The sequence below is a fragment of the Pimephales promelas genome, chromosome 6 (assembly GCF_988280905.1).
Source record: "Pimephales promelas chromosome 6, fPimPro1.hap1.1, whole genome shotgun sequence".
Lineage (NCBI taxonomy): Eukaryota > Metazoa > Chordata > Actinopteri > Cypriniformes > Leuciscidae > Pimephales > Pimephales promelas.
The window spans coordinates 35602162-35627302 of record NC_142774.1 but is presented as its reverse complement, the minus strand read 5'-3'; the positions used below and the strand labels follow the sequence as shown (position 1 = coordinate 35627302).

The 25141-nt window shown below is 35.9% G+C and overlaps 2 protein-coding genes across 2 annotated transcripts in view; one reads left to right on the top strand and one right to left on the bottom strand.

Annotated features, from left to right (window-relative positions):
* Nucleotides 1–21414, bottom strand: part of mad1l1 (mitotic arrest deficient 1 like 1) — a 57893-nt gene extending 36479 nt beyond the window's left edge. The window contains exons 1-11 of the mRNA XM_039652054.2: nucleotides 21277–21414; nucleotides 20221–20390; nucleotides 19939–20079; nucleotides 19505–19684; nucleotides 18378–18502; nucleotides 17824–17905; nucleotides 17521–17651; nucleotides 17313–17427; nucleotides 16041–16102; nucleotides 10409–10495; nucleotides 2893–3037 (exon numbers count right to left, since the gene is read on the bottom strand). Of these exons, the coding sequence (XP_039507988.2) occupies nucleotides 2893–3037; nucleotides 10409–10495; nucleotides 16041–16102; nucleotides 17313–17427; nucleotides 17521–17651; nucleotides 17824–17905; nucleotides 18378–18502; nucleotides 19505–19684; nucleotides 19939–20079; nucleotides 20221–20367 (1215 nt within the window). The 5' untranslated portion in view covers nucleotides 20368–20390; nucleotides 21277–21414. The remainder of the gene's footprint in view (nucleotides 1–2892; nucleotides 3038–10408; nucleotides 10496–16040; nucleotides 16103–17312; nucleotides 17428–17520; nucleotides 17652–17823; nucleotides 17906–18377; nucleotides 18503–19504; nucleotides 19685–19938; nucleotides 20080–20220; nucleotides 20391–21276) is intronic.
* A 172-nt stretch (nucleotides 21415–21586) lies between these two features.
* Nucleotides 21587–25039, top strand: pmm2 (phosphomannomutase 2). The gene is made up of 8 exons (XM_039652058.2): nucleotides 21587–21762; nucleotides 23052–23163; nucleotides 23272–23348; nucleotides 23463–23554; nucleotides 23903–24002; nucleotides 24097–24172; nucleotides 24285–24400; nucleotides 24486–25039. Exons 1-8 carry the CDS (start codon nucleotides 21685–21687, stop codon nucleotides 24588–24590), a joined length of 756 nt encoding a protein of 251 aa, XP_039507992.2. The 5' UTR covers nucleotides 21587–21684; the 3' UTR covers nucleotides 24591–25039.
* Nucleotides 25040–25141: the final 102 nt, after the last annotated feature.

Sequence of the window (25141 nt, the reverse complement as noted above, 5' to 3'; positions counted from 1 at the left end):
ATGCCATTGTATTGCTCTATATACAAGAGGAGAGATGCAAGAAATATTAGAGGAGAATTAATGGGGTGAAAGAGCTCCCTTCTGAGTTGGAGTCATCTGTGTAAATATCTCATTTTAGAGTCGATTAAACCGAAATTAAATCTAGTCTAGTCTCTAAAGCCGAAAACAGCAGGATCAATAAAACATTGTGATTCATTATCCGGTGTGTCAACTGAGAATACTAAAATGCCAACAGATAAATGCACATGTATACACCCAAACTAGAAAAGTTCTGAAGGTTAATATTGAACAAAACCTTCACTAACAGACCTTTAACATCAGTTTAAATGGAAAGTTAATGATGCATTTGAGGAGTTTTAGTTAAATTCACCTGACGTAACAATCAATGCGACTGACGCCAGATATCCATGCAGGTTTAGCTGTGAACTTCACAAAAAGGTCACATTTCTTCCAAAATATTTAAGAAAATATATAAAATACAAAATATTAATATGCCATGAAAATTTCACTGTAACAAAAAAAAAAAAATACACACAAAGTTTGTTTATTATTTTTTATCTTCCAAAATATTTAAGAAAATATATAAAATACAAAATATTTATATGCCATGAAAATTTCACTGTAACAAAAAAAAAAACACACACACAAAGTTTGTTTATTATTTTCATTAATGTAATATTTTTAAATGTACAGTATGATAGTAGTTTTTTTGTTTATGCTGAAATGCTTTGTTTATAATGCACTTTAAAATTTAAAGGATTTTGTTGCATTATAATAATACAGTAAATATGCTTAATGGTCAAGAAAATTAAGATTTATTTTGGTTATCTATTCTATAACCAAATTTTATTTAATTTTATTCTATTAAATCACAATATAATTGTAATCGCTATCAATTTTGTAATCAAACAACAGGGATATGTTTATGTGAGATTCATCCAGGTGTTCATATACCTCAATTTTTTTTCTGTTAACCCAAGCTATCTAAAACCAAAATAAGTTATGACATTTTTAAAAACTTCAGTTTCATTTGTAACTCTGAACTACTTTTTAAAAGGTCAAAGACTGTATTATTAAGTAATGAAAACAGTTTAGATCTTTCTTTTAATTCAAGTTAGCACCTAAGGGGTGTCAACAAACCGACACATCAGTATATTCACACACACACACAAGCTATTTTATTTTTCCATTTCTATTGTAATGAAATTCACCCGTGCTCTTATCTTAAACTCCCCTCATTCGTCCCACAGATAGCAAACTCTCATTTAGGACTATTATTTTGGCACAGACCTGTGCTGAAGAGAGAATCTATGCGGGTGAGTGAGTGAGGAAACCAATCTGTGCCGCACTGCAGTTTTTTTTCCACCCCAATGGATCTTCATTTAATGGAGAACATGGGTCAATTCTACAATAAAACCTTTTTATCTCGGCTTTTGATCATAGCTAGAAAACGGTTAATCTTCTGAAGACAGCTGATACATTTTTACATCAAGCACTACAGTTGTCAATAATGGCTTGTGACAAACAGCCTGCAAATTTTTGCTTGTCAATTCTATTGGTTTTCTGGAACTGTGTGTGTAAACAGTCTTTATCATCAAATACCGTACTACTCAAAAGTTTGGACACTATAGAACTTTGTCTAGATCTTAAAAACACATTTCTCTCATGTTTAATTAGATTTGTAGACAGAAAAATTGTGCATTTGGATTATTGCTCGCACAATTTTACTGGACAAACTGATTTGATGCATCCACATTTTAATGAGCACAGTCTACCAACAACGTAATTAACAACTGAACAACAAAGAAATATGTGAGCATGCTTGCTTATATTAACTCTTAATTACTTGTTCTGACAGCTCTAATTGTCCATGTGTGTTTAGATCAGGTTGGTGAGGATGCTCTGAATGTCTCCAGTGTAGACATCATTACACCCAAACACTGACTTTATTAAAACAAATACCACCTATTTAGGATATATGATTCGAGTGTATTGAACCCTTTGTTAATTACCAATTAACCAAGCTGTTGACAAACAAAGAACAAGAGTATTATTCATATGCACAATAAGGTGGTGCTCCAGCAATTTATCAAAATCTCATCCAAGCCTTTGGAAAGACTTCAGATCAGGAAGTAGGACACGTTCTAGATTTCTACAGAAGTTACAGCCACTCATACTGTCTATGAGAAGATAATGGGTCATATCAGACTTTCTAATGACTATTTTACCTCCCTTTTTACTCACCCTCATATCATTTCAGACCCAAAAGATCTTCAAAAACACATACGGATTTATTTATATAACCACATTAAATGATGATCAGATGTTTTTCACATATAATCCACGATGAAAGAACAAATATAAAAAATTAAATATGCTAAACTGAAGCTTAAACATTCTTGCTTGATGTCTGAGAATAAACCACTAGCCCTACTTGATTCACATGGATCTCTTTTACAATGTCCTCATGAACTTTTTCAACCGTCTAAGGTTTTTCATCACTTTCAATTGAGGGACAGAAATCTTTCAGGTTTCATTACAGATATCTTCATTTCTGTTTTGAAGATGGTCAAAAGTCTTATGGTTAATCACAATAAATGATGACAGGATTTTCAGTTTTAGGTTGTTATGTTCAATGTGCTGTAGTGATTCCTTTCTGTATCTCTCTCTTTTTATTCTGCTATTTCGCTCTCAGGTCTCTGACTATTGGATATGTCTCCTGCAAATCAGGTTTTAAACAAAGGCAAAGAGTAGTACCCATCTAATTTTTCTAGAGAAAGATATAGCCATTTTGCACAGAGGATGAAGTTTTTGTTTTTGAAATTTATAGTACTGTATGAACCCTTTAGCTTTGACAAGATAGCTGAAAATGTTTATTAATATGCTTTTCACCTTGGTGAGCAGTAGGACTCTCTTCTGCAAGCGGCGGACCAGCAAATCCTGGTTCTCTCGTTTCTTCTGTTCTTCTTGAGCTTTGGCGCGCAGTTGAGCGATCTCTGGCAGGAGCTCACCACGGGCCTTCTCCACAGAGCGAACGCTGAAAGCCAGAATAACATTAAGATGGAGCAGCTCTGGGGAGAACAAAAGGAACTGCATCCTCTATCTACTTCGACGTAATTTACTTATGAAAGCTGAATATACACTCTTTGTTGCTGGACCATTTTGGGAAATGGTGCACAATGTTTTGAAGACAGTGAGCCAGACACAAGTGTGTGTGTGTTTACACCTAGCAGTGGATTATACAAGTTATGCCATGATTACTTGCAACATTGAACATTTATAAGCTGTTATTGATGTTTGAAGGGCAAAGATTACACTTATTTACGTCAGCTATGACTCATCAGATTTAGCATCCTGCACATTATAAATCAGATATAAGAGAGAAGTAGTGCGTTAAGATCAGTGTTGGGGGCAACGTAAACTCAATCAGATCTTTTTTTCCAAGTAACATTGCTTTCCTTAACATTAAGTTATTTTTTCAAGTAAGAAATGCAAGTTGCATTGAAAAGAAAAATACTCAAGATGTATGCACCTTCAAATGGGCTTGCAAACCACCATTAAAAATGGGAAAGAAGCGCAAAAAAACTAATGCATCAGATTGAGACAGATTGTATGACTCGGAGGCACAAAAAAATCTTGATTGGGGCATCCCTAATTGTATTACATTATGGCTGTACAAAGAATCCAAATCCATATTTCGCTTCTACAGCTCAGTGTTCAGCGAGTTGAGGACATCTAGCAAAATTGTTCAATTATCTGCCAGGTAGCAAAATATGAGCAATGTTGTTATTTTATAATTTACACATTTTTGATATCACTATTTTTTTCAGTACCAGTATTTTGCCCAATTTTTGTGTGGGGTCACTGCTGAACCAAGAATGGACATCAAACCAGAAAGCAAAAAGGCAGCGCGTATTTACATGAGAGGAAGCTGTTTGTTTGTGTGTGCATGTGTCTTCTGGAGATAAAGGAAGGATGTTTGATACAGATAGACTCTAGAGCACTGGGAGAGCACTTTTCCACTTGACCTTGCAGAGTGAGAGAAATTACCCACAGCAAGAGTTCAATTCCATGAAATTTGTTGCAAAAGTGTTTGTGATTCAAAATCTTTGTATCTACTGGATTAAAGGGAGAGACTGTCCGGGTGGATGTAATTGTGTTTTCTAGAGGTAGTTGACAAAGGAGATTTGTTTTGGGGGGATATGAGGGTCGACGTTTGCAAGAGTGAGTCAGCGTGTGTGTATGTGTGTGTGTGTCCTCATAGCTAAATTGATTAACTCCTCTCATCTCTTCCAGATGCTAACTATCCAGCCCAATTTGAGCTGTAATGAAAATCATCATGCCCTGCCGTGGAGGGTCAATAAGACAATAATGCACAATCTAATCACAAAACCATACTCGTCTCCTATCAATATGACCTCAGCACATACTGAGGCTTATTATGCAAATTGCCTCTATTCGTTAGTGCATAGGGTAATTGATTTAGTTGGCCTAGTTTCTCAACAAAAAAGGAGTAGCTTAATGGAGTGCTTCAACCAAGTGAAAAACATGAAAAGCACACCAGCACATGCATGTAAAGCATCTATAAGCACTTATAATACAAAGAGGGTAATTTTATGGCTCATCACATTATTCAGTAGACAAATGATTTACACTAGACTAGACCAGTCATTGCACTTCTATTTAAATGTTAAAAAATGATCACGAAAACGGCCTCAAAAGGAGAAGGCAATGCAATGCAGTGTTAACAAGGGAACATCCTCCATATTGATCAATGTATCTTAGCCTACTTGGGAGAAGATTCATATACCCACATGTATCTGACATGCAACCAATAGTTTTTTTCCTTGTTATGGGCGACAAAAAAATACAATGCATGATATCACAATAACAGATCTTTATGTATTCAGTAATGGCAAAGCAGTCTGTGCAAATGGTTGTAAAAATAGCAGTATGGGTTTTTATACACAGAAGTATAGATTAAGCAGGGCGGCCAATGTTTTCCAATATGCATGTAATTTAATGGTAGTACATAAGGTAGGTTATTTGAAAGCAGAAATGTCCATTAAAGGTGGGGTAAGCGATATTTGAAAAACGCTGTTTGAACGTTGGTCGAAACGATAACCACAACAAACGTGTATTGCCAATCAGCATTAGTATGGCGGTGGAGGAGAGAGAACGAGCAAGAGTGAGATTTTAAAAAAGAGAAAGAAAGAGAAAATTGGCTGAGAGATATTACAAAAGAGAAAACCTCATCAGAATATAACTCGAAAATGAAGGGTTGGAAAGAGCTTTAGGACCCACGTTAATATTAGAAAAGCTTTCCAGCACAGGCCTGAAAACATACGCTAAGGTTGCTTGCTTTGATTCCAGTAAGACTGGTTTTGAGTGTCATTAGCCGCGTTTCCACTGCCGGGCTAGGGCTGGGCCAGAGCTAACAGCGAGCCGGGCCGAGCTAGTGGCCTCGGGCCTCAAGCACCGGGCTTGCGTTTCCACTGCCGGGCCAGTAGCCCCACAGCGCTGCCCCAGACCCCACCCCTAACACGCCTTTCAGGATCAAACGTCATAAAACCCAACCCATTTCAGCGGGTATTATGAATTAATTTATTTTTTAAATTAGGAAGATAGCATGTATATTAACTCAACTGCCGTAGTGGCTGCAATAGTGTTCCGAGACCAGTACAGGCGATTCTCCATTTCAAGCAGCGATTTTTTGATATTTTATAACAAGTAGGGCTGCGGGCACGTTTTCAAGTTATTCATTAATCGTTAACCGAGGCCCATCGGTTAATACTCGGTGCATAGTGTGCGCGCCGCAACCTCGAGATACAGAGTAAATTTTTAACACCTTTAATAACTGATTGGACCCCATTTGAAACGAAATTAATTTATAGAAATAAAACGCAGCAAGTACGGAGCAGTTAAAGCCCCATTTCCATCACCCTTCAAACTGAAATTGCCAATTGAAAATAAGCAAAACGTCCATTTCACAAAAACTCCGTGTCTGCAAATAATAATAATAATAATAATAATAACCATCATCATCATTATTGTAACATTTTATTAGGCTGCATATGTAGAAGACGCCTTTATCCAAAAAAGGAACAGAGCACAAATAAACACAATATTTTTGACAAATATCAGCGCATATCCAGTGTGTGTGGAGCACGCACTGATGGCTGCGAGACGCCCATGTGAACAGTTTCATTGCATTTCTTTCAGTGGAAACAACTTAAAATACTCTTTAATTTCTGGTCATACAGAAAATAATAATACATTATTCGCAAATAAATTTATTTATAACAAGAAAACGTTGTGCTTTAACAATTAATCATTAATCATGATCTCCGTGAACTGAAGCGTGAGACCTGAAACAGCCACCGCATTCGAATTTGTTCGTTTTAAATTGGACATTTAAAGCTTTAGTCTACAGGGGTTATATCCTTTGTAGATTAAAGCTTTAAATGTCCAATTTAAAACGAACAAATTCGAATCGAAAGCCAATATCTTCTATGTTTATGTAGCTTAATTTCTCTCTAAATGTGCATCCGGAGATGGAGATATGTTTTTAGCCGAAAATCATTTAGATCATTTTCTGTAGGCTGTGGTTACGGCTCTTCTCATTCAGCACTGCGGGGAAAATATCATTTCCAGGTTCTAATTTGGCCTCAGAAAACCAGTAAAATATATATTTTTTTCATATTAATTTGTCAAATATTTTAAATGTTTAAGGGGCAAAAAAATCAAACAAATATCTGAAAATTCGTCGATATGTAGCTATATATAGCCTATATATTGTTGCGCAGCATTTGGCATAGGCCTACAGTTCAAATTAAAATGTTATGCAATTTTAAACGGTTAATCGGTTAAACATGGACACCCCTATGTGCATCTTGCTTCAGATCATAACGTTCCATAACACCGATAAACTCCGCCTTTTACCTTGAGCACGCCTCTAGCCCGAGCTGGCCCCCTCTGGCCCAAGGTATTCGACGATCAAGCCCCGGAAGTGACAGTGGAAACGCGACTGGCCCTGGCACGCACTAGCACGGCCCGGCCCTGGCCCGGCAGTGGAAACGCGGCTATTGTTTGTCTGGAGCTGCGGTGCTGTTGGCAACTAACAACGAACTCTTGTTTGTATTTACTCTTATGTATGTCTGTTAATTTTTTGTGCTTCCTTGCCATTCATTCATCATCTTAGCTTTATTTTTTGTGAAGCATTATTTTGTTGCACTTCTGCTATATGATAGACATCCACGCTTGCATTGCGGTGTGAAAGGGGCTAATGTCTTCAAGATCACTATAAGGCTGAATGTGAAATAGCCCCCTAAACCCTCAATCACTATTCGCTATATTAGTCCACTAATACAATACACTTGAAGGAGTGAATGAAAAAGATTGAGCGAATTCAGTCCCCTTAAATAATGCCCTATTTTATGGTAGAGGGGCACTTTGGATTTAGCCTAAGGCTACTGGCAAGTGAGTTTTTTTTTCAGGGTTGGAGCTAAATTCTGTGCGAGCAAACGCAAAGTTTCTCAGGGGAACACAGTGAAATATACCCAGTGCATTTGTTGCCGATGGTATCAATTAAGAATTACTACTGAGGTACCAGAGGCCATTATTGTTTTGAAGCCAAAATGTTGTAGAACATCGATCTAAGTCTACTTCAGGTACTGTCTGCAATTAAAAAGAGGCAAAAATTCACAAAAAAGTATTGTTTTCCACACACTAGACATCCTCCACTCACCAGATGCAAGTTGCTTTGCAAATAATAGGCCTATATCTGACAGAAACTCATTCAAGTATATAAGCAATAAAAAAGAGAAGGCTGTGCGTGCGTGTGTGTGGGGGGGGGGGGAACAGAGAGCCCAACTTCTTCCATAAAGAACTTAAGGAAGCAATGACAGCAGACTCATTACTTTGCAAAGCTGTTTTAGAAGACATGATAGTTCATAATTAGCCCAATCTCAACACTCAGCTCATTAGTGAGATCTGATATTGTCATAGTTTCGTTTGACTTGACTGCTGAAGTGATGAGCCGCGCAGCGCCGACACGCACCAACGCCCATCGACCAATTACCGTCTGACAATTAGAGAGAGGGAGAAACCAGAGATAGACAGAAAGAGCATCAAAGAGATTGGCTAATGCTGGCCAGTGAAACTCAAGAAAAGACCCCATTAATGCCTTTCAAAGAGCAGCACAGAATGAAATGAGACCCACATTAGAGGCCTTGTCAAATAATGACATTTTTAAGCACAAAAACAGACATAGAGATAGGCTGTACCAATCCATCGCTTGAGGGAGAGATCATATGCTCTGGAGTAGAGCTGTCGCTCACAAGTGAAGGTTCAATTGAGACTGTCCATCTCAATTCTTATGCCTGCTTCACACATACTCCATTTGCAGGGCGTATGCGCTGCATATTTTTTTTTATGTACCTACTACCCATGTTAACCAAGGGGGTAATCCATCAGCCGGAAACCGAAGATAGCCTGGGGGCCGCCATTGGCTAGCAAGCCTTCACCTGCTGTTAGAATTCCATTGACTCCCATTAATTTTGATTTTAAACTACGGTGTTTAAAGACTCTATTTAAAGAAACATGACAATGTATAAAAGGCTCCATTACCTTTTATCTTACGTTAAGGCCCCGTAGAAGCCGTTTTTGTAAAAATAGGCTAACGATTGCATAATAACATGCGACTCTCTGTCGCACAATAGAGAAATTAGGACGTGGAGGCATAAAGTCAAGGGAGAAGCCCATAGAGAGTCATAAAGTTACATTAACAATTATTAGTTACAGCTAATAATACTCACGATGTCCGGCTCTGCAAGATTCGGAAGGGAATGATTCAGGCCATGTCCACACTAATACGTTTTCGTTTGAAAACGTATATTTTTCTCTCCGTTTTGGCCTTCCGCCCACACTGAGACGCCGTTTTAAGTCAACAAAAACGTATCGTTTGGAAAATGCTCTCCAAAGTGGATAAATTTGAAAACGCCGTTTTCGCGTTGTAGTGTGGACAGTGAAACCGGAGGTATTTCATTTCAAAACGATGACGTAAGTTTAGTCATATGTGATCCATGTAGTACCAATAGATATTCATGTTTATCGGTAATTGTGCCTGTTATGTGTTATTCATTTTTACACTATTGCTAAAATATGTTACTTTCTATGTTACTTAATGTGTGCTATTCTTCATAGCACTACAAAGATGACAGATAATATAGTTACATTTGCTGTCCTGCGGCAAAACAGGAGAGCAGTTGCGTTTTAGACCAAACGTAGGGTGACTGAATGCAACCTGGACGCATCAATGATGGTGAGATATTTTGCTAAATAAAATTATCCTGTTATTGTGCGATAACATTATTATCTCAGTGAGCATTTGTGAAGTTTCACGCATGCGCAGTAAAGTGAATTTAGAAGTTTCTCATCCACACTGAAACGTCAGAAAACGCTAGTGTGGACGGAGAGCGTTTTTAAACGAAAACCCCGTTTTCAAATGTATCCGGATTAATGTGGACGTAGCCTCAGATTCGTCTTGGCACAGCTACTAGAAGAAGTACAGCTGTGAGACAGGTTGCCCACGTCACACGCAGTGCGCTTGGCAATCAGGAAGTGAGTGCTTCTAATTGACTTCACTTTTCTCCAATGAATTCTCCCAGGGTAATTAAAGCAAGGAAAACTACACAGTACCTCAACAATGCGACATAATGGATGTACTCGTCTCTTCGTGGAGTTGGAAAACAAGTTCTTTGTGACCCACAATAATTCTTGTAAAAAAGATTTAAATGCAAAAGGTATGAGAGAGCTGTTTTTGTCAATTGTATGTTTTAATTTAAAATGTTTGCGATGTTAAGATAAGTACATGTTTAAATGTTTTGCCACTTGCTTGAGCAACTTAAATCTATATAGAAGTAATGCATTGAATAATACGTTTTTTTTAAGTGTATTGAGTTTAAACATGAATATGTCTGTGAAAGAGTGTAGACCTATAACTACTGTGTACAAACAGAATCGCAATCGCAATGCTGAAACTTTATGATATATTTTTTATAAAAGACGCTGATAATAAAAATATTGATTTGAAATAAAAAATAGAGAATAACTGTTGTGTTTGTGGTACAGCCATAGAAAATGCAGCAATGCAGCATATGGCACAATAGCGCATAGGCACTGCACACGGAGCGTGTGTGAAACAGGCATTACTGAATATGTCTATTTTGCAAACCATGCAGTGACAGCACAGCTCGACTATATATCACTTATTTAATCTTGCTTCAGCTCATTCCTACAATCAGCTCTAGGATATAAAAGAGGAAAGGCGTTTAAACGTTACACACTTGCCTCATGACCCAAAGTCAATGGTCCATACCTTTTAGTTCATGTGAATGCGTGTATTTACCTGCTATTGAGTGTGTAGTTCTGCTGTTTCAAGTTCAGTTCTCGCTGTTGAATCTGTATCACCTCCCTGGATAAATCCTCAGGTTTCCTACAACAACAAAAAATTTGAAGTGAAGTAAGAGACAGGCATTAAAAAAAATCCAGTCGGCCTCTTATATCATATTCACGTCATAGTCACTGTGCACTGTGTGTAAAATTAACACTATCTGGTCTTGAGAAAATATGATGCACAGTGCACACAAACTTACTAGATTACTTATATTGGTTACAGCTTTTTTTTCATGTCTTTAACCATTTCTTTATTTTTAAAGAAAAGAAAAATTACTATTATAGGATTACATTTATTAATTTCATTTAGCTGACGCTTTTATCCAAAACAACTTATAATTGCTATATATGTCAGAGGTCGCACGCCTCTGGAGCAACTAGGGGTTAAGTGTCTTGCTCAGGGACACATTGGTGTCTCACAGTGGATTTGAACCCAAGTCTCTCACAACACAGGCATGCGTCTTATCCACTGCGCCATCACCACCCCTGATTACAGAATCAATAAGTTTCAAATGAATAAACCTGTTTATTTTACAGATTTATGAAGTCCCAAATTATTTTTTGCATATTGATATTTTCCTATCATTTCTAATTTTGTCAAGTAAAATGATTAAAAAAAAAATCTAACTTCTATTGCAGCAATTGTTATGCATGTAATTTACTATCATTAAATTAAATATGTAAATTTTGTTCTGTGCAATATCTGTTATTAGCCATCGAAAAAACAAACAAACAAACAAACATGTTGGTTGATTGCTAATGCTGACTGGAAAAACACTGGCTACGTTTTATGCAAGATTAATTATGATCAACAACACATATTTAATAGTTCTCATAACCATCTCTCTATTTCCTGTACTAATGGTACAACAACATGTACATTATTAATGGAAAGCATTCTCTAAAACCACAAACTGCAAACTCTGAAAACCCATTCTAAAACACACTCTCTAAAAGACACATTAGCAGCTGCTTATGAAACAAAAATGAATGTGCATTTACAGTAGAATCTGCTTCCTAATAGAGATTAAGACATTTCTCCAAAGCTGTTTTGTCCTGACTTTTTTTTCTTTTTCAGCTTGTTGCAAAAACACATTGACTTTTCTAACTCCTTAACCTCCAATACTCAAATTGCCAATATTTTTTCATTAGTGTTTTTAATTATGTTTTTATTTATTTTGATGCCAGTCGTTTTATTTAATTTAAACTATTAAATACAATCACTGGGCCATTATTAAAGAAAGAATTTCTGATTAAATGCAATCATCTTTTGAAAGATTTTACATAAATTCTTTAAATCCCATACTGTTACGCAGGCAGGGCTCTGTTTGTTTGGTGTTGTTATTCTCCCAAGCATTCTCATAAAAGCAAATTTTGACATAATTATGCAAATTCGGTTTATAAATGCTATGTTATGCTTGCTGGAAGTACTCAGTACGAGAATTCGGTAGCAATATATATTCAAACTGCCTAATGTATTCATTTTTATTTCTATATAACATACACTGTTAACTACTGGGTCATGCATCAAATGATCATAGGGCATGTTAAATTACATTGGCTGTCTTTGATTTGCATAATTAACAGAGCTGTCAACATCAAACAAAAAGCTCATGGACTTAATCACACCCACAGACAAAACGGCTTCGAATGCATTTGCTCATGTTTGACAATTTTTCTTTAAATTTCTATGATAAAAGTGCTATCTTATGGCTGACAACTTTGTTCTGTATTCAAGATGAAAGCTAATTCTGAAGAGAATTGATTCAGCATTCAAACAGTAGAAATCTCACCATAAAGGAAAGGGATCATAAGACTGAGTATAAATTCCTTTTTCCCCCTTCATTTTTCAGGAGGTTATCTCTCGCTTCCTTCACAGCAAGACGAAATAAGTCTACGATACAAAAAGGGAAAGTCCCAACCGCTGCACTTTTCTTTGCTGAGACAAAACATTGAGAAGATATGACACCGGTTTCTTTTATTTGGAGAATCCCCGCGAGAGTTACATTGCTCACCCAAGTAAAACATGAGAGAGCAGAATGAAACTACTGCTAGACATATTTATACTGCCGGTGAATGGGGTGGTTGATAGGCCCGGGGAGCAGAGAGAGCAGAATGAGAAATGTTCAATGATCAATCAGAATCCAAAAACAGATTTCAGCTCCACCAAAGAGAGACGGACACTTTATGCTCATTCACCTTGCCATTATTCTCTCAAAGCAGTGGAAAAGCATTGAGAAGAGTTTGACTACATACAGTGTTTATGTGAAGATAATCAGTTGAACCCTGCATTCAAATACCGAAGGCCATATCACACTTCAAAGACTGACAATGCGTACAAACAGGAACAAAACCTTCGCTGAGAAAAACGGACGTCACTGTGAACAGGGAGGGGAGAGAATTATATGAGGAGAAAGTACCTTTTTAGATTTTATTAAGATTTTGACCAGATCCATTAAGGATATCAGGGCTCCAGACTACGCCATATGGTTGCATTTTGTAAAAGTCTTTTATCAAGTTGTTTTTTTTGTTATGAAAATAACATTTTGCAATGAAGAAATATGTGCGTTTATGGAATCGGAAAAAATATCGATATTGGCAGGTCACACTTACAAAAAAAATGGTAATCGGAATCGGCCAAGAAAATTGCAATCGGTGCATCTCTAGTTTGCCCCTAGTGCCCTTAAGAATGAGGACAAGAAAATGATAAAATAACTTTAATTTTCTGGTAAATATTGCCATTTATTGTTATATTAGTGCATGTAAATGGAAACAATTCAATATTTTTCTATTTGTTAATGTAATCAAAAAACATTTTGTTGAATATTTAACTAAATTTTTATGTTTTATTTATATTGTACAGTTTAATATAAAAATCTCATTTGCTCTGTTTGGTTGAAACAATGGTCCCTCTGATAGCCCTAGCCCTAGGAAATTTTGTTTAAAGCTCTTCCCACTCCAAAAATTACAGCACTAACACAACATTACAAGCATCTGTTTTAGTTTAGATGTGACGGACGAAGAACTGAGCAATCATAACTGCAGTATATTTAAAACAACCAATCACCCAAAAACGAAAGACTCCTAGCCGGGACACTAAAATGAAACTATAAAAGACTAACTTATAGTTCTCCAAGGCTAGCATCTTAAACTTGGATAGAAGCAAGTGATTCAGCTATAGGCAAAGGCTTCAACTGTAGCGAAATGAGAAAATAAATCTAGTTTCAGTAAGAACAGTAATATTGTTAAACAACAACATGAGGGCCGAGGGACAGGGACATGAGAGCGGCGCGAGGCCGGTGGCGTGAGTGATAATGAACGACACCTGTGACGCACTGGTCTCGCATCTCTCACGAAGGAGTGGAAGCATAAAGGAGGAGAGATGACAGTGAAGATTGAGAGAGGAACAGGCCTGATTCTGTTTTGTGTGTCTGTGAGGGGCTGCTGGCTTATACTTTCATTTTGTACCTGTTTATTTATTATTAAACTTGTTGAACGTTTGCCAGTTCCCACCTCCTCCTTCACATGACAACTGAACCCCATTACAAACTGTTTTTAATCTAATACATTTTTAAAATGTAACCTATTCCTGAGATGCAAAGCTGAATTTTCAGCATCATTATTACTCCAGTCTTCAGTGTCACGATCCTTCAGAAATCATTCTAAATTATGCTCATTTGATGCTCCAGAAACATTTCTTATTATTTTCAATGTTGAAAACAGTTGTACTGCTTAATACTTTAGGAAATTAAATACTTTTTCAGAATTCAAACATGAAATGCAACAAGCTTCAATCCTGTAGTGTGTGCTTGGCTTAAGATTCATACTGTGACAGATTGTAATTCAAATCTCATCATTCTGTAACCTCAATCGAGTTGGTTTCGATTTCTCTATAAATAAAATATAAATCCTGTAGAAATGCACATAAACACTGAAACATGCTGTTCAGCACTTTTTGTATTAATATTCTGTACTTTTACAGACAGTATATACCACAAAAAGATGGAAAGTGGGAAAAAAACCATCCTGAGGTGAGCCAAATGATATATACATATTAATAACCCCATTTTCATAGTGTTTAAATTAAGGATAACTTTTTTTTTATCATTTATAATACAGAACTAGCCCTCAATTTAAATCATTTTGTCTTACATGGCCATTTTCCACCCACTCTCTGACCCTCTCTCACCAAAAATAACACTTGTTTTCATTTATTAAACCGGTATGCTTTTGGTCCTTCCACACTAAACAAAAGAAGAAATTAATAATTTTCTGTGTGTATTATAATATGAAAATCTTTGTCATGTCTTCCGTAGTCATATGATATAGTGTGAAAAAAAAAAAATCAAAACTGATTTTATTTTTCTCCTCATTGATGATTCAGTTGAACTTGAAATACAGATAATGAATGATTAGTTCAGATCAGACCAATTGATTAATAATATAAATAAATAAAAAACACTCCAAACCAAATTTGTTCATGAACTGATCTCATGATTTTCAGCAAATAACTAAGGCCTATTTACACCTTGTCATTTCTCGTTTTTTTCTCTGACTGGATAGCTATCCGATCGTGAAAAGACCAGGTGATAATGCCCTCCAAAACACTTTCGAGACAGATTCAAATCTGATCACTCAAACCACTTCAAAAGGTGCATCCCAGACGAAACTGAACGGGTGTAGTTGTATTTGGTTGTTGAAACCACAGATGTTAATTTAACTCCTCCCAAAAAAAATAAAGTGCGTGAGCGTGTTATAGCAGACATATAAGACCCCACAGCTGCATTGCCCACCGGAAAAGTTGTTGTTGTTTTTTTTCAAAGTTCTGACTAATTCATTATGATTTCAGTAAAAAAGTGACTAGTACATTAATAAGAATTTCTCCCTTTGTGTTCAACAGACATACGGGTTTGGAACTATTCATCGGTCCAATTTATATAGCATATGTTAGATATTCAAAATATCATCAAATATCAGTAGCGGATGTTAAAACAGATCAGTCGTTTTAAGACAGTGATTGACCAATAAGAGTCTCAATATTTGTCATTGTGAGGGGTAATTCAATAGCACTGTGTGTGTGTGTGTGTGTGTGTGTGTGTGTGTGTGTGTGTGTGTGTGTGTGTGTGTGTGTGTGTGTGTGTGTGTGACTGCTCCACCAAATCCCCATAAGCCATCAAACAGACAATGTTTATATCTTTCCACATGACTGACAAAGCACATCTGCACCACTCACGATCAATAGAACACATGCATATGCAAACACACTGAAACTACTCCACATCAGCCACTGTTTCAGCATATATAACAAGCTGACCTTGAAAACACTGCAGAACCAGAGAGCATGTACAATTTACAACCAATAACACTCACTGACCTGATACAAGTTAATAGACCTACACAGGTGAAGACAGAAAGAGAGAAACAACCTGTTTCTTAAGATCAGAGCGCCATCTGGTGGCTTTGTGACCGCCAATTTCTATACCCTCAAATATGGCTTCATACATTGAGCGTCACATATCTATTAGGCTTTTAATGCAACTTTTCCACAAAACTCTGTTTAAAAAAGAACATTATAAAATACCCACCTAATATTAAGTCCTGTAGCCTGGCCAATGTTTTCCCAAGCCTGCAGCTCATGCTCTAATTTCTAGAAGAAAAGAATCACATCCAGACACAATAATGGATTAAAATCACCATACATTAAAAGCCAAAACAAATACTACTACTATTATGTACAAATACATTACATTTTGAATAACAGAAAAGCTCATACTTTCTTCAAATTCTGATATTCAAGAAATCAAACTTGTCCTAAAATTGACTTGTTTGTTTTATGAAAATGTATTTTCTTTTATTTTGGGTTGAAATGTCATGCAAAAGATAATTTAAAATCTTAAAAAGTCAATCTCGACTTAAAAAGTCAATCATGCATAGTAGAGCAGCACGATTAATCAAAAGATTGCAATCTCGATTCAAACACCCATGCAATCTCATTCCTAAATGACAACGATTCGCCTGTCTATTAAACCTTTGATAAAATCACTCTAAAATATTCAAATCTGTGTTACCACTGCTTGTGTTGACCCAGTGAGAACAGCCATCATGTATAGGTATGGAATTGCTTTACAAACAGTCTTTTCAACCACACTGTATCAATATTTCTGGGTTGCAAATATCAAAATTATCACAGAAGTACTGGTATAAAAGTCTGGGTATAAACACTCATGTCTATGATAGCAATCAAAATAGACTAACATATTTTGAAAGTAACGATAATAAATAACAATTGATTTAATTTCATCATTGTGCCAGTGATTGTTAAAAAAAAGATTATTTGTCCTTGACTCATTCATTCGAGATTTGTTCAAAAATGCTTATTCATCCAGTGAGGAAAAAAGTCTTTATTGAGATGAGTCATTGAATCATTCATTCAAACCCATTTTTATTTTAATTTATTTTAAATTAAACATTTTTAAATAGACTGCAGCACTTAACATTTTAACGTGGTATTTTGTCTAGTTGTCTGTTGAGGATTGTGATCTCTATTTGAAAAAAAAAAATATATATATATATATATATATATCTATATATTTGAAAACAATATTTGAAAACAAAATTTTATATATATATATATATATATATATATATATATATATATATCGTGATTCTCAATTTATCCAGAATTATCTCTATTGCATAGCATCGGTCAAGTAAGAAATAATTTTGTCAGAACTCATACCGAATTCTTCATTCAAGTGTAATTTTAGGCCATTATATCCATAAAACGGCAGATACAATACACATTATTTTCAGAGTAGAAAAACTCAATGACAAACTGCACTTCTGTATGCGTTTACCTCTTTCTCCAACTCCACTTTGAGTTTCTCCTCCATCACTCTCTCCATTCTCTCCAGCTTCCTCCTCAAACCCTCAGTTTCTTCTTTTAGCAGACTGCTGTTCTCCTTTGTCTCTCTGGAAAGGAAATTGAGAGATTGAAATTATGATAAATAATGATTTAGGTATGCATCCACCACAGAAAAAGTAGGATGATGACAATGTTGATACCTCAAGAAAGAGTTTTCCTCCCGCAGACGTTTCATTTCCCGCCCAAGTTCAGGCAGTCTGGCCACTTCAGATTTCATGTTCTTCACAATCACAGCGTCTTGTTCCTGAAGAGCCAAACGCCTCTCCAACTCCTGCAGATGGACAGCACCAATAAGAGGGACCAGGTCTCAAATAAAAGGCAATTTCATGATGCAAAATACAAGTTTGACTTTTTTTGGTTTTTTTACTACCGACTTGGTACTGAAGTACTTACTTCTTCATCTCTCAGTGCTCCAAACTTCATAGAAATTGAAACAGAATTACCTTTATCTTGAGTTCACTCTCTGTGTTGGTGGAATGAGATGACTGGAGGTTTTGGCATCTCTGACTGACGTCCTGGAACTTCCTATCAGCATCAGATGCAAAAACAACATAGTACATTTGTATTTTTTTTAAAAGAAAGTATAAGAGAAAACAGTAAAGGCTTCAGGTAGTTATAGGATCTCCAGCGGCAGCTGGAGTCCCCAAGAACTAAATTCTCCATTAGGGCTATTTTCCTATTTGCATTCCCCCTGCCAGTATGAACTTTGAAGTGATGTAAGCCTGCCGACAGTGACATCATTTAAGCGTGGCATTCAACAACTCCACAGCGTGATGATTGAGAAGTGCCTGGACTTCGCTGTCTGTCAACTATCGCTGATTTCCATGTTTTTGGAGTAAGTATTTGTAAACTGTGTGTTTCCAATCAACGAACAATTACATCACTGGTAGTTCCTATGTGTAGACTCTGAAGTACCAGCTAATTTAGCCCCCCATATGAAAACATTCCTCCGGTGTGGAAGCCCCTAGTGTGTGTTTGTGCCCATGTTAGTTCATACTTGCGCTGCACATCCAGTTGTTCCTGTAGCGCCTGGATCTCCAGGTTTTGGGTGGAGAATTTGGACTCCTGAATCTGGACCTGTTGACTGAGCCTTCGTGTCTCGTCTTTCAACTCACTGATCATCTACAACGAACAAAATACTTCAAACACCTCACGGAAATCCGAACTAGATTAAAGGGATAGTTCACCCAAAAATGAAAATTCTGTCATTAATTACTCACCTTCATTTCAAATCCTTAAGACTTTCATCCATTTTCAGAACACAATGAAGATATTTTTGATGAAATCTGAGATCTTTTTATCATTGACAGCTGCACAACTTCATATAAAGTGAATGTGTCTCTTTGGACTAAACCGGTTAATTCATATTTTACGATCTCTTTGTGAACTTTTTGAAGCGTCAAAGTGGTAGTTGCATAACTGTCAATGGAGAGACAGAAACTCAGATTTCATTAAAAAGATCTTCGTTTGGGTTATGAAGATGAACGAAAGTCTTACGGGTTTGGAATGACAAAAGGGGAGAATAAATGATGACAGAATTTTCATTTTTGGGTGAACTAACCCTTTAACAAAAGTATAAAAAGTTGGTTTAAACAAAATCAGATTTATGAACTGAACACCAATTGTCCTCGCAGTTTTATTTTTGTGAATGCACACCACCATTCAATTTTTTTTTAAAGAAATTAATACTAATCAAGGCATTAAAACAAAATGTGACAGTAAAAACCTTTATTCTTTAATAAAAGATTTATATTTCCATTCTATTCCTTTTCAACTTTCTACTCATCAAAAAATTCTGAACAATATGCATCAATTATTAGTGAATGAGACCTAATGTCATTCTGTATTGTCTCTGTCTATTAAAATAAATAAATAAATATGAGTCTTTTTATAACATGTTCATATTCGCACAGTACATGCCAGTTTTGTTGTCAAATGAAATGCTCAGAAGAATTGACTAGTAAATAACAAACCGGCTGTGAGGCAACCACCTATTAAAAAAACAATTAAAACCTTTGATATAATCTCATGTTCCAATAGGAAATAATAATGCAATAAATCATCAGTCCATTCAATGTAATAATTTTTATCTAGCTATAAACACTAATAAACATGAACACACACCTGGTCCGCCTCTGCAAGTTTGCTGTCCTTTTCATTTGCTTTCTTGTGGAGTTCCTCAAGGTTACGCTTTAAAGCCTTGTTGTTTTCCATTTGTTCACTAAGAGCTTGATTTGCTTTCTCTTCTCTTTCTTCCAGACGTCTGATCTTCATCAGTAACTCCCTGTTACGGTCAATTTCCCTCTGTAAATGTAATCAGACAGACACAGACACACACAAGCACAGGTCAAATGAGGTGTTTCCACAGCAGAGACTGAATGCACTAAATTGCATCCTAATGTTTTTTTGTCTGCAGTGTCTTTTAAACCCTATTTAAGGTTGCGGGGTTTGATGTTTCATGTTGCAGAAATATATGTAGAAAAAGGCCTAAGAAGACAGCAAAAGAAAATCCTGCAACAGAAAGCATGATTTTCAGCAGTATCCCATCTATCGCTCACCTGTAAGTCTCTGGAGCTGCTGTGTGCCTCTTTCTCCAGCTCTATACGGGCCCGTTTGTGACTGAGCTCCATCTGTTGTTTCTCTTGAGTGAGTTGCAGAAGGTTGGTGTGGGAACGGACACGCTCGGCAGCCTCCTCTAACTACCATGTGCAATAAAAAAAAAAATCAGAAATCTGCTCTAAACATACTATATAAGAGATTAAGTACATATATTTATGAGATCACTTTCTGATATATCGTTACAAAAAATGACCAAAATATGAAAGGAGTCTGTGACTCGCCTCCACTCGTGTGGTATAGAGCTTCTGAAGGTCGCTTCTTCCATAGGCTGGCTCCGTCTCCAGCAAAGAGCGATCTGGACATGATATCAAACTCTTGAAAGATTTGAGCGTTGAGAAGATTGTGGTGTCATCCTCCATGTTATCCATATTGACAAAGTCTTGACAGCCTCCTTTGCAGAAATAGAAAGAAAAAAATTATAAAGTGTAAAATGAAAAACATAAACCTCCTCACTACCCTAAAGAAGCCCATTATTCAATCCACAGAGGAAATAATACCAATAAATGTAAAATAATGCAAGGCCAGTTCAGTTTAAATTAGTAAGGAAGTATACTGTAAACCTTTAGGATGCGATTAACATTTATGCAGTTGATTATTAAAATATTGAAAGTTTATTGTGAAGAATAAGGCATGTTTTTCATGATTATCAACTTCCATAATGTCCAATATAATGTCTTGTTTATTTATCCTTTAATTAAAAAAGGCTGATGACGTTTTAAAAGGTGACACTTGCACAGTTGACACAATTACTGGTAAAACATTTTCCTTGATGTCATCATAAGATAAAAGCATGGTACTTTGCTACATACCAAGATAAAGGTCTACCATATAATTAAACATTATGATGACGGGGACAGTGGGAACTTTAAGAGAACTGGGTCCTTTTCACTTTATTCGCCTCAAGTGGTCTGTCTGAGCTGGGTTCTTTTACAGAAGACACTAGATGGTCCAAAACATAGTATTGCATTTTCCAGAAAAAAAATAGTTAAGTACTTTTTTATAAACTTCACACTACTCACAACAATATAGTGAATCACTAATTAACACTATTTAAACATACGTATTCGTGTAGCGTGTGTGATTTCACTAATATAAAGTGAAATCACACACGCTACAGTTCAGAGTAAGTTAGCAAGCGTTCAGCTAACGTCACACTCAATAAAAACTATTTTATTCACAGAATAAATCGCAGACCGAATAAATAGGCTATACAATAACATACGTATCTTATTTTTAAATTAAATATACGGTTCTGAATGGAAAACCCCGTAACTCACTCTTCACAGCCGACTCTTTCGGCGCTTGAGTCTCCGGTTTTTGAACTCGATGCAGTTTTGTTTTCGTTGGTTGAGAAGCCGCTACTTCATATGCAGCCTCGCGACAGCGCCTCAGTGAGGCTGGGCGGAATTGATTCACTCATTCTATCTATCTACCACTTACATCGGAAATTGAATGGGTTGCTCAAACACGCACTAAAAAATGCCACCGCACATCCATTCTAGTAATTATTTAACTGCTATATAAAAGCAATAACAAATTGCTGTTGGTTCATGAGCACGTGGCCTGTGACGCACTGCGCAACACGGAAGTTGTGACGTTGCACCGAATGACTGAATGACTCTCATACTCGCAAAATTATAACGTTACGGATCTTAAACTGATTTATAAAGTTTGCAGCTCTTATAATGGCCAGTTCGAACGTGGAGGACCCGACAATGCTGTGTCTGTTTGATGTAGACGGGACTTTAACAGCAGCTCGCCAGGTGAGTGACTGAAGCGGATGACGTTAACTAATGTTACTTTTTATTAACTAAGTGTGTTATCTTTTCAGATCTCATGACTCTCATGAGATATGGATCTGATTTACTATCATTTATTGAATAACTGAAAACTATCTTTAAAATGACACTGAATGATGATCTATGTAAATGTTTAATATCTGTAAAAGTCTAATATGTATTGTGAATTTCCTTTATGTCTTGGCACATCCTAATGAACAGTCATAGAATCAGAATGAGATTTATTGCTAATTATGTTTACACATGCGACGAATTTGTCTGGGTGAAGCCTCCAAAGCACAGACATAATGACAGCGACATGACACAGATAATAAAAATATACAATACTAAACTGTATTAAATGTATTACAGTATGAGACTATACATGTCAAAGCTGTCTATTAAAGATAACATTCATTCTCCATGTACTAATTTTAGTCTGCTTCTGGGTCGAGGAGAATTTACATGTAAACATTGGACGTCATAAGTTGTAATGGACTAATCATTTAAACACATCATAGTTCTGTCAATTACATATTTTACAATACAACAATTTAAATCAATGGCAAGCTTTTTTGATTTCAAGGCCCATGTTCCACAACAATATTTAAAAGCCACCTGACTTTTCCTGTTTTTATAGATATTCTGGATACGAATTAAGGATTTAAAAATGTTTTAACTCACAATTTCTACCTGCTAAAATATTTTAGAGCTTGGCATAACTAAACAATGTATAAAAATGATAAAAGATTTACATGATTTGTCCAGGTCTAGATATACATATATCCAGGTTTTCCAAGACATCAGGAAGCCTGGTTCATTGAAGAAGGGGGAAAAATAGTTTGTGAGGAAGTGAATTAAATTAAGAACTATGTTTTTTTTTATAAGAAAAGTAATCTTGAGCCACATTTGGAAGTTTCCCCCGATTTAAATGGCTCGGGAAATGAACGATTGCAAGTTTTGCATGCATTTCAACCCAAAAGAATAAGTTTATAAATTGAAATGATTTCTTCCATTTACTGAAAGCAAATTTGTATTTGGTAAATATTTGTGTATTCTATGTACTCCTGCCAGTAAAATTAGCCTCTACAAACATATAGGTCCAGCCATGAAAGAAAATATATACTGTGAAACCACCAAAATCTTAAAAAAATATTGGGATCATCTTTTTTAATGGATTTTCAGCTAAATTTAAACATTACAGCCTGTTTATAACTGTGTGCTTAATGGAATGAATTAGTGACCTATTTGCCTGTGTATGTTTTTGTCTTTAGAAAGCAACTCCTGACATGCATCAGTTCTTGAGTGAACTGAAACAGCGTGTGAGAGTCGGGGTGGTTGGAGGATCAGATTTGGACAAAATCAAAGAGCAGTTGGGTGATGATGGTGTGTATTACAAATATTTAAAATACAAATGCAAGGAAATAAGCAAAAACATTCAGTTCATTTATAGTGTGCATGTTTTCTTAGGAGTAAATGTTCCATGTTTTACAGTGATTGATAGGGTGGATTATGTGTTTGCTGAGAATGGTTTGGTAGCATACAGGTTTGGGAAGATGCACTCTGTTCAGGTAGTTCTGATTCTCCGTTTACTGCTTATTTAGCTCACAAATTCTCTCACATACTGTCCAGCGAATGATACAAGGGGCTTTTCCATTGTGATATTTTCTTTTCTTTTTCATCAGAGTATTCAAGCATACATGGGAGAGGACATTTTACAGGATTTTATCAATTTCTGCCTCAATTACCTTTCAAAGTTAAAACTACCCAAGAAGAGGTAAGGTTAAAAGTTGCATGGAGAAAAGCATTTTTTTTACTGCGTTATTTTAATGTTTGTCTGTACTTATTTTCAATGTTAAAGTTAAAGGAGTAGTTCACTTTTAAAAAAAACTTTTGCTGATAATTTAAAAGTTTTTTTTAAAGTGAACTACTTCACTTAAAAAAAATTAGAAAGTACTTCTTATTTAACACTGTTAACTGCATAATTAACTGTATTAAAACCTATTTAAAACTGAGATCATGATATTGTGCAATTTTGTGTGTGTATATTGCAATTGTGTGTGTGTGTATAGTTGTTGTTGTTTTTTCTACCATAATGTTTATGATATTTTTACTGTCTTCTCAGAGGCACATTTATTGAATTCCGTAATGGAATGTTAAACATCTCCCCAATTGGTCGAAGCTGTAGCCAACAGGAAAGAATCGAATTCTTCGAACTTGATAAGGTCATTTTTTTAAGCATTTGTCAACGCATGCCATTATTTTTTTAAAAGATTAAATGTTGATTGGCGTCTTTTTGACTTTTTCTTCTTTATGCAGAAGGAGAAAATCAGAGAAAAGTTTGTCGCCGTTTTAAAAGAAGAGTTTGCTGGGAAAGGACTAGCTTTCTCCATTGGTAAGTAACTGTGTATATGTAGTTGTATAGCCAATAATATGTTTGTGTAATAGTATATATAAAGTATAGTCATAATGTTTCATCAAATATGTTTTTTTATTTTTTTCTGCAGGTGGGCAGATCAGCTTTGATGTGTTTCCAGAGGGCTGGGATAAGCGCTACTGTCTGGGAATTGTGGAGAAAGACTCGTACCAGAAAATCCATTTCTTTGGAGACAAAACAATGCCAGTGAGTGTATTATTCCAGTATTCATGCACAAAGTCATCCCAGACTTGAAGCAATCAGTTTTGTAATGTTATTTTCTCCCTAACAGGGAGGAAACGATTATGAAATCTTTGCAGACCCCAGGACGATCGGTCATGAGGTCAAGTCACCCGAGGACACACAGCGGATCTGCAAGGAGCTTTTCCTCAGATGAGACGCTAAGCATGACCTTTTCTATCCAAAATGAAAACTACAACATCCAAGAACTGTGAAACTTTGAACCGAAGTCTCACTTGACTTGACAATCCAAGCCATTATTGTCTTTGTGTACTAAAAAGACTGTACGTCATGACCAGTACTGGATAAACCTGTACATGTGTTTATTTTATATGTAATCTGAAAACTGTTTGGTGTTAGTGTTACATCTGTGGACTAACTAAAATTAGTGGTGAAGGTGCAATAATTTAAAGGGAATTAGAGGAAATTAGGCCTAAAGCTCTATTAATAGTTTGCTCAAATGAAACTGATTTAATTAACTGCTTGACTGCTGACGTGGAATAAGTGAATGCAACAGTATAGCTTAACGGTTTAAAGTGGCTTAATTCTGTGGCAAAAATCTGCTACATCCTGCTGTATAATAAACATGAAATATATTCTGATTGATATATTTGTTGCATTTTATACTTTACATGTATGAGTTCAAAACCATAAACAAGGATACTCTACATATTCTGAGCTAAACATGAAAAAATGTAAAACATATGA